Raw genomic sequence first — 10,357 nt, 5'->3', positions numbered from 1 at the left:
GATCCCCATTTACCCCAACTGCAAATCCAAATGTTTGCCTCGAGTATGAATCCAAGAAAAAGAAATATGATTTCATATTGTTGTGGTGGCATGGCCAATCCCACCTAGGGTCTTGCTTTCCATACTCATTTTATTGTTATCCTTCCCAAAATGTAGATGTTAAATGCTTTTATAATAGGCATTATAGAAAATTTGATCCTTTTGTAAGAAAAAATCTTGTATCTTATAAAATAAGAATTTGGGGTTCTTGATTAATCTAACATTTGCTAACAAATCCACCAACCTATTATATTCTTAAATAATCTGTCCACCTCTCTCTCCTTTTGTTGAAATGCTACCTAATTTCCAACTTGAGTGTCTCTCCTTTGGCTCAAAGATTACTTCTAAACCACCTTTAACTTTGCAAAATGTTCATCCTTAGAGCAATGGCTTCAACATCAACCCACCTTTAACTATAAAAAAAAGTCCATCCTTCGACTAGGGGAATGACTTCGACATCATTTATTTGTGCTCTAATCAAAGCTACCTATGTTGTGTCTCATTAACCAATGCTCTATCAGAATTCAAATTTGCTATCCCATTCAAAGGTTACCACTTGCTTTCACGCATTCCCATTTCTCGTCTTTTATCCAAAAAATAAGATAAGTTTTCTATTTACATTAATCAAAGAAATCTTTATCAATAATATAGTCATATTAAATTGTGAATTTTAGAAAATTATTTTTTCTGCCATTTATAGTAAAAAACTATTGACCTGATTGAGAACTCCGACATGATGATGTAAACATTCAAACATCTCTACAATGTGGTAGATCATTCAATTTTTTCTCGAGTATAGAGCCGTGTGTTTGTCGTATGAATGTTTCTGAAAATACCTCTATGAAGGGTAATTTAATTGCAAACCGTCATTGGTGTTAATTACTTTCCCTTGCTTGGCTTTTAAACTAATAAGCATATGATAATTCCGCAGAGTCAGTGACAAAGAGAAGTTAATTGCAAAGGAAGCACAATATTTAATGAATTCGCGGCAATCTCTTTTTTCGGAGAACGAGAAGGAATAGTTCATGATGGGAATTTAGAAGAGCTGATCATACGTTACAAAAATATAATATATTAAAACGATTCGCCTCTTTGCTTAACACCATGTGAAAGGGATATAAACAGAAAGCAAATGCAGCCATGTATTAAGATTGAACCCTAACACCTAGATTCCAAACCCTAAGAATTTGACATTAACCCCTAATTAGTCCTACCATGTACAATAAATCCATAAGTATAATAAGAACTACATAGAAAAATCGTTATAATGCACACAGAAGAAGCAAACTTCTTGGCAAGAAATTGTTTTCCATTCGTTGTATCCTTCTATAGAATATGGCTACCCATTTAAGCTTTCAGCTTCCCACCATACTCTCTTTCCTGCAAATAAATATTTGAATGACATTAAAATAGAACAAGATAAGTTAAGTTGAAATCCATATAGTCATTAATACTTACGAATTACAAGACATATATGCTCTTCTTTAACCTCCCCTGTAGGCCAGCCTTTGGTTATTTGCCCTTCAGCACAATGCCCTTTGTCTCTCTCGTCCAACATGGCACAGAATAATCAAGAGTGAACTCTATAACCAATAAGCACCTTGACTCTGTAATCCCACATGGCACAACAGTATTTCAAAGAATCAATCCTAAAACCGTTAGGTCTTCCTGAGCTTAACCATCACAAAAATTTTGTAAGGCATTACTCACATTCAATCAACACTTGTAAAATTCAAAAATTAGGAAACAATATCTTATAAGAAAAGCAAGTTATATATCATTAAAAATGGCACCTTCTGGACCAAAAGTAGGTATGAATTTAAAAGAATAACCAAACATATTTATCAAGGAGAACAACCAAGATTTACAAATTTGTAAACCTTTGTTCAAAAAAATATAAACCTTAATTATTGAGTAATCTTAAAATTGCCTCAAACATTGTAAACCCGGGATGTTTCAGTTTTATAACAATTATTTAATTTAAGTTTACAGCTGTTTAGTTTTGAAAAGATCAATGTTTCGAGCCGCTAAAATATTTTATGCATAAACTCTATAGTTGTACACATTTAAAACTATATATTTCCCAAGGGAACCTTTTTCAAATAACTTCAATTTACAGCTGTTAAGTTTCAAAAAGTTAAAATTTTTGAACTTCTAAAAAAAAGCATAAATTCTATTTGTGTTGACCATAAATTAAACACTACATATTTTAATTTCCCAGACGAAAAAAACTCATAGATAAACAAGGCACATTATAGTAGATCTTCATTTTAGAAGAGTAAAGCTGGGTTCAAAGTCCCTATAGTAGCATTAAACATGCACACTCCCCACTTGAAGAGTTTCATAAAGTGAAACAAGTCCACGGAGAACAATGATTAGTATCCTTGAAAGGAGTAGCAAAGTCAATGTCAATCATGTACCCTTCAAACACCTGAATCATATTGATCATGAAAATTCACATCACTTCGAAGAGAGGCCCATCCTGCAGTTATTCAAACAAAACAAAATTGTGGGTAGCAATTCTTTATCTTAAAAACGTTCATGCGGTAGAGATAAGCATCTCTAAAATAAATTACATACACAACATATTACAGTAAATGCAGTACAATGCACAAGGTAATAGACAACAACAACAACAGAAACATGCTTGTAAAGCAGTTGTACAGATCATAAAAAATGATAGGATTTAGAAGAGATAAGAATTGTGTACCTTTCACTGTGCACTAACAGTGCCTCCTTGAATTTCATGAGGGCCAAATAATAAACAAAATTGAGAGCGGCAATTTCCAATCTTGAAAACATAACAGAATTATAGTTCAGGTGTACAAGATTCATGTTGTAGGGCTAAACATTTTGGCACTGATTACATCACAATTATTATAGTAAACGCAGTATAGTGCATAACACAAGATGATGTATACAACCACAGAAATATGCTTGTAAAGCACAGGTGTAGAAGATGATTAAAAACGATAAGATTTAGATTGGTTAAAAGGTTTGTGTCAATCAATGAACACTAAAAGTGGATCCATGCAATTCAACCAGGCCAACCAATCTAGAAAACATACAAGAATCTACACTTGAAGCAAACAAGATTCATTAAAAAAGGCCACAGAAGATGACGAAAATTGATAGCATTTTAAGGTGATAAAAAACTTGTCATACTTTGTGCATTAACAGGCCTTCCATACAATTCATCAAATAAATCTAGGAAACATAGAAGAATCTACGGTTGAAGTGTACAGAATCCATGCTGTACAGCTAAACATTTCAGTAGATAGTTGCAATCACGATATATTATAGTCAATGAAGTAGAATGCAAAAGGCATTAGATGATAGATAACGCAACCACAGAAACATGTTTGTAAAGTGGGGGTGGGTGCACAAGATGATAAATATTAAAAAATGAGAGAATTTAAAAGGGCTGAGAAGCTTATGCCATTCACTGAGCACAAACAGTTTCTCCATGCAATTCAACACGGCCAAATTATAAACAGAATTGCCAGTACTTGTCAACCCCTACAAATAAAGCATACAACTTGAAATCACAAACAAAATGTGTTACAGTAAATACAATATAATGCATAAGATATAAGATGATAGACAACACAACCACGGAAACATGCTTGTCACAGAGGAAAGAGGGAGGAAAGGGGGTTGCAGGAGATAATGATATAATTAGATTTTTAAAGATTAAGATGTTTGTTAAATTTAACGTGCACTAACAGTTTCTCCATGCAATTCACAAGGCCAAATAACAAATGGAATTGCAAATAGCGATTCTCTAGTCTAGAAACAATAAAAAAACTACAACTAAAGTGTACACGATTCCTGTTGTAAAGCTAGTCAATTTCAACTCAGAAACACAACAAAATGCAAACACAAAACATGCTTGGAAAACACATATGCAGAGATGATCAAACGCAAAAATGCTTATAAAACTGATATGCAGAAGATAATAAAAAACAACAGGAATTTACAGGAATTAAAAGTTGGTTTTATTCACTGTGCATAACAAGTGCCCCCATGCAATTCATTAAGGCCAAATAATAAATAGAAATCTGAGTAACATTTCTCCAATTCAGAAAACATAGTAAGAATCTATGGCTGAAGTGTGGAAGGTTTCCGTAGAGATAAACATATCGGCACAGAAACACCAACATGATATACTAGTAAATGCAGTATGATGCATAAGATATAAGAGGGCAGAAAAATGATAGGAATCTGAAGGAATAGACAGTTTGCGTGAAATGAATGCACTAACTGTGTCTTAGGGGAATTTTTTTGAGGCCAAATAACAAGTATTGGCTGAATTAGAATGACAAATAACATGTAATTGAATCCCCCATTTCAAGAAAAGTGATAAACAAGGAACCAAAAAACCTACCTATACTGGGTAAAATGGTTGAGCAGCGTTAGGATAAATTCCTCCACCAGTTACCCTGTTTGCAGGTGGCGCTGATTGTCGATGTTGATGTTGATTTTGATAGGACGGTTGAGCATTCCGTCCTGCTTCTGAAAATCCACCCGAACTAGGAGGTGCGGGGGCCCCATAAACAGGAGGGCCCCCATAGGTTCCCATCTGACCGTAAGCTCCTGCTCCCTGACTCCCATTATAACCTCCCACCTGAGGAGCGCCATAACCCCCTCCATATCCACCGCCCATTCCCAAAGACGAGGGTACCGGATTTGATGTATTAGGGTTTGAAGGCAAACCCTGATTCATGAAAGACGAATTGGCTGAAGGCATCATGGAACCGCCAGGAATGTTGCCTGGGTTTGGAGCACCTGAAATTCCATTATGGTTCAAACCCTGATACGAAGGGAAGCCCGTATTGCCAAAACCACCACCCAACTGCACAGAAGAGCCAAGCTGGTGATGAGATTGAGGCTGCAGCTGCGGCTGCGGCTGCGACTGCTGCTGTGACTGGTTTACATAGGGCCTTTGCTGTTGCTGCTGCTGCCCTTCGACGGCCAATTTGCAGATCATCCTATTTCCATCGACAATCTTTACAGGCTCCTCTAAAGCAAGCTTTGCACCCTCCGGAGACTTGAAAATGAATAATGCAAAGCTCCTCGACTTGCCGGGCTGCTTGTCAAACCCCAGAGGCCCTTCTTCGATTTCCCCGTACTCAGAAAATATACTTAAGAGACGTTCAGAGGGCATGTCAGTAGGGACATTTCCAACGAAGATTTTGCGGTCCGAAACATCAATGGCACTTGGCTGAGAGGAGGCCAAGCGGGTTATAGTCATGCGGCCTTCGATGATCTTGCTAGGGTTCTTGAGGGCATTGAGGGCGCCGTCCAGGTGCTTGAAGGTCAGAAACCCGTAGCCCTTGCTTTTGCCCGTCTTCTTGTCTATTATCACCACGCCTTCCTGCACTTCCCCAAACTGGGAAAAGAATGCCTTAAAGGATTCAGTGGTGGTGTCGAAGCCCAGGTTTCTGACGAAAAGCTTTCGAAGTGCTGGGTCGGCATCTGCGATGTCCCGCACTTGCTCTGCAACGTCGCTATGCTTTGCAGACGCCTCCGCTAGAATGTCGAGAAGCTGCTCCCGCGTAAAGCCCTCCATCATTTTCCGCGCTGTGTCTACATTTATCTCGGTCTCTTCTTTCAGGCCATTCTCGTTGTCTTCCATCCTTCGCTTCTTCGACTCCATGCTCTCTGCTCTCTGCTCTCTGCTCTGCTACAAATTCCAATTTTTAACAGGCAAAGGGCATCGGCGTTACCCTTCCGCCAGGAGCGATCTTGTGGGCTCTTCTCAAATACCTAGTCGACTATATTACCATGAGAAATCTTTTTTACGGAAGATTTTCTATCCTCTACAAAGAACTTTTAGATATTCTTTTGTACCCTAGAAAGCGCGGTCTTATAGAATGCGCCACTTTCATAGGGTGTTTTGTAGGTTAGATTTATAAATACACTAGCAGTTGCATCTTGGTGTGTTGTATGTCGAAGAGGTACATTAGAAAAAAATTGGTCTATTTTTTTCTAAACAATTGTGCAATTAATGAGATGAACTAATATATCATTTAGCAAATCATTTGTTTGTGCAATTAATGTCTGAATGGAGAAGTGATAGTTTCAAACCAATATGCATTCACTTATAAGGATCTAAACACAACTGAAACAAAAACCTTTGAATCTTTTGGTAGAGTATTGATAGTTTTTCTTTCGAAAACATGTCAACGTCATGACTTGCATACAATCATTCTTGGACCTAAGCACAATTTTAGTGTTTGGAATATGTTGTTTGAGTTCAAACTTATCATTTTAGATTTTGGTTTATGCTTAAATATATTAAGTTAGAAAGGGGGAAATGTAATGTTTACTACATGATTGTAGATACAATATATGGTTGAGGATTGATTACAAGAATATTATCAGTTTATAATTCTTAGAGTTACATTCAGAATTTTCCAAAATTGTCATTTTGTCATTTATGGAGCATTTTGAGGATGAAGTTGAGATCCACTTATGATAGAGAAATTGAGATTCAAATATAATTGTATCATTATATAATAGTTGAATCAATTAGAGTTATCATTTTAGGTTAGTAGATGCTGACTTTTTATAGTCATACTATTTCCAATTGACACTATTACAAGTTTCTTGCATAGAGAGGGTAAGAAATGAAAATAATCATTCTTCCTACGATGTAAAAGATATGAAAACATAAACAATTATTGAAGATCATTATATTATATACTTTTCAATACAAAAAGTTCAATTTGTATGGATATACTTTAAAATATATTATCTAGATGTGTGTCTTGATGTGTCCAAGTTTATCACAATTATATTTTTATTTTAAGTTTTAAATTTATAATGATATCAATGATGCCTAATCCCCTTGGTCAAAATATTAGTTCTTCATTATTTCATATGTAGTTATACATGTATATCCATATACCTTCCTAAGCATCCCACACATCGTAACAATGTTGGTGGAAAAGAGAGATTATAGAACTTGGCGTAACACTTGAAACCTACAAACAATGAAAGTCACAAACCTTGCCACAAGGTATTTATAGCAATTAAATCTAAAGTTCATCACCTACATGGGATTCAACAATGATATGGTATATCATTTTTATTTTTTTTGTCTCTATCTTCGGCAGTATTTTGTTGCAAACATTAGTGTTGTGTCTCTCAATGTTGTGAACTTCAACACCTTGTCCCTTAGTGGCATAATTATCTATTTGATGCTCCTTACACACTCTTGTCCCTTGGTGGCATAATTATCTATTTGATGCTCCTTACACACTATCCTACAAATAATCAACTGACTTAGGAATTGTTAAAGATAAAATTTTAACTCTAATATTAAAAATTACAAATAAAACCACTTAAAAATTAAAATAAAAGAAACCTATTTTAAAAATTAAAAATAAATTCATAATTTATTAATTAATTTGACTAATATAAATAATTATTATAAATATGATTATTTAAAAATAATTATATTCATTAAAAACTTGTTTGATATTTATATTTATATAAATTGAATAATATTATTATTTAAATTTCTATATAATATATATTGAAATTGATTATTTATATTATATATTAAAATAGACAAAAAATAAAAATTAAAAAATTAAACATGTAATTTATTTTATTTATATATTATATTCACTATATATTATCATATAATAGTGATTAAAATCTCTAGTAATAACAAATGTTTGAATTTGATAAGAAAATAAATGGTCAGACAAAAAGGACAAGAATTAGATTATTTTAAAATAGACTTTAAAAAACTTTTAGCATTGGAAAAAGTTTTAAATAAATCTATAATGTGACATAAAAACATCAGTTAGTAAAAAACTACAAACAACTTTCGACAGTTTACAGATATCTAGGACACACTACTACTAGACGAAAACTTCTACTCGTTGGATAAAAAATTAATGCTCAATAAAGACACTTGTCTTGTTCATTAAAAACCATTGCATTTCGCTTGTTAAAATATCCCTGCGTTTTATGGCACGTGAAGTGGTAAGTGAACGCGGTGAATGCATTGGTTTTAGGGAAGCATGGGAAAATGGTTTTTTCCGTTGTAATGTGTATCCCTACGTTTTATGGCACGTGAAGTGGTAGGTGAACGCAGTGAATGCATTGGTTTTAGCGAAGCATGGGAAAATGTTTTTTTCCGCTGCAATGTTTTTCCCATGTCATAGCAAAAAAATGATCAGACGATTACGATCATTTCAATCCTCTTGCATGTACCTTTTGAAAAATGTGGATCATACATGTGAGATATCAGATTGTTCATTTCAAATAAGGAAATGCCTTGTGTGTAATTATGGGGTTAGTGCATTCTATTGGTCTTATAGTCAAAATCCAAATGGTGAAGGTGGAATGGGATTATACTAGCAATTGCACCTTGGTGTGCAATGGGTACGTCGAAAAGGTGTGGAGGGTAGGCTAGAAAAAAATTGGTCTATTTTTTACAAACATTTACACAATACATGAGGCCAATTGGCAGGCCATTTACAAAATGATATTGTTTGTGCAAAAAAGGTCTCAATGGAGAAGTGATATCTTCAAATCAATTGTTCATCTACTTAAAGGGGATTCAAAAATAACTAAAACAAAACCTATGAAGACAGAGGGAGAGAGAGAGGGAGAGAGGGAGAGAGAGATGAGAGAAGAGTGTGGATAAATAGAAGGATACATATGTAGATATAGAGAGAATAGAGGAAGATAGAGGCAGAGATGAAGATAGAGGGAGAGAGGAAGAGGGAGAGAAATAGATAGATATAGGTAGAGGGAGAGATAAAGATGGAGAGATAGAAATAGAGATAGAGGAGGACTAACAAACAAGGAGTGAGTGTTGGGAATGACAAATAGGGAGATAGAGATGGAGGGGCAAGGATGATAGAGAAAGGTGACAAAGACAAGTAATAGAGAGATATATAGAGGGAGAGAGATAGATAGAGAGGGTGAAAGATAGAGAGACGAGGATAGGGAGGGAGAAGCAAGGAATGAGTGGGTGTATATGAGTGAGAAATAGAAAGTTGGAGATAAATATATAAATAGATAAAGAGGGAGGGAGAGGGAAAGGGAGAGGGAGAGAAATAATGAGAGGAGAAAGAAGTAGAGATTTAGAGATAGAGACAGAGACAAAGACAAAGACAAAGACAAAGAGAGATAGAGAGACAGAGAGATAGGTATACCTTCAGAAAGATAAAGGAGTGAGAGAAGGAGAGATATAAATATAGAGAGAGGAAGACGAAGACAATGAGGGAGGGGTAGATGGAAAGATAGAAAGATAAGAAATGATATATATATATATATATATAGAGAGAGAGAGAGAGAGAGAGAGAATGTATATATATATATATATATATATAGAGAGAGAGAGAGAGAGAATATATATATATATATAGAGAGAGAGAGAGAGAGAGAGAGAGCAGAAGAAATGGAGGGGTAAATGGAGGGGTAAATGGAATGCATTAGAGAGATATAGAGATAATGAGATATAGATAGAAAGGGAGAGATGGCAAGGTAAAGACAGGGGGTGCACTTGAGTGTGAGATAAAGATAGAGATAGAGATGAGAGAGAAATAGAACATGTGTGAGTGAGAGAGAGGTTGAGATAGGGAGGGAGAAATAAGAAATGTGTGTCAATGAAAGAGATATGAAGATAGAGATAGAGAGGGAGAGGGAGGGAGGGAGAGAAAGAAAGAGATAATGGAGGAGAAGTAGAGAGATATAAAAAGAGGGAGCGAGAGGAAGAAGGGAGAGAGGGAAAGGTAGGGATAGAAAGAGGGAGAGGTTGAGAGATATATGTAATTGGAAAAAGAGATGAGGATGAGAGAGAAAGATATATTAGGGAGAAGTAAGGAGATAGAGATAGGAGAGAAAAATAAAAAGCAACCGAAACTATTTTTCTTCTCCCATCAGTTTTTTAGCATTTTATTCTCTAGATTAAATCATTAGTTTCTCCTTGTGGTTTCTATCATGAGTTAGTGACTTGTTATAGACAAGATTAGCCTCAAATGTGCTACGAAGAGAACTAAGGTGAAAATTTAATATTTATTTATATAAGTATTTTATATGTTAAATACACACAATAATTATATCAATTGTTATATAACTAATCACCCGTGTAAATATTTCTTCTAATTTTGTATAGACTAATTTAAAACAATATCATAATTTATTATATACAATTTAATTTATAATATATATAAATATTATATACTAATTATATATTTATATTTTAATTATTTTTTATTATGTAATTTATAATAATAAAATTTATATTATACAGGCTCGTTCATGGGTAGTCTAAGGTTAATCTTAGCGT

The 10,357-nt window shown here is 34.6% G+C and overlaps 1 protein-coding gene across 4 annotated transcripts; it reads right to left on the bottom strand.

Annotated features, from left to right (window-relative positions):
- Positions 1-1,091: 1,091 nt before the first annotated feature.
- On the bottom strand, positions 1,092-5,881 carry LOC131076490 (UBP1-associated protein 2C). 4 transcript variants are annotated; one of them, XR_009113353.2, is made up of 4 exons: positions 4,427-5,879; positions 2,291-2,521; positions 1,498-1,646; positions 1,092-1,419 (listed from the first exon to the last, which is right to left on the bottom strand). XR_009113353.2 is itself a non-coding variant. In XM_058013704.2 (2 exons), exon 1 carries the CDS (start codon positions 5,696-5,698, stop codon positions 4,427-4,429), a length of 1,272 nt encoding a protein of 423 aa, XP_057869687.1. In that variant the 5' UTR covers positions 5,699-5,879; the 3' UTR covers positions 2,279-2,521. The 4 variants fall into 4 exon arrangements, 1 of the variants encoding a protein (XP_057869687.1); XR_009113355.2 differs by lacking the exon at positions 2,291-2,521 and having other exon boundaries at positions 4,427-5,881; XR_009113354.2 differs by lacking the exons at positions 1,092-1,419; positions 1,498-1,646 and adding an exon at positions 2,750-2,830 and having other exon boundaries at positions 2,279-2,521; positions 4,427-5,881.
- Between the last annotated feature and the right edge of the window lie 4,476 nt (positions 5,882-10,357).

Source organism: Cryptomeria japonica, chromosome 5 (genome assembly GCF_030272615.1).
Source record: "Cryptomeria japonica chromosome 5, Sugi_1.0, whole genome shotgun sequence".
Classification (NCBI taxonomy): Eukaryota; Viridiplantae; Streptophyta; class Pinopsida; order Cupressales; family Cupressaceae; genus Cryptomeria; species Cryptomeria japonica.
The sequence above is the reverse complement of the archived record's forward strand: the minus strand, read 5'-3'. Positions and strand labels throughout refer to the sequence as shown.

Coding starts and splice junctions, on each gene's coding strand:
- LOC131076490 (XM_058013704.2), bottom strand. CDS start 5,698: ATGGAGTCGAAGAAGCGAAGGATGGAAGACAACGAGAATGGCCTGAAA.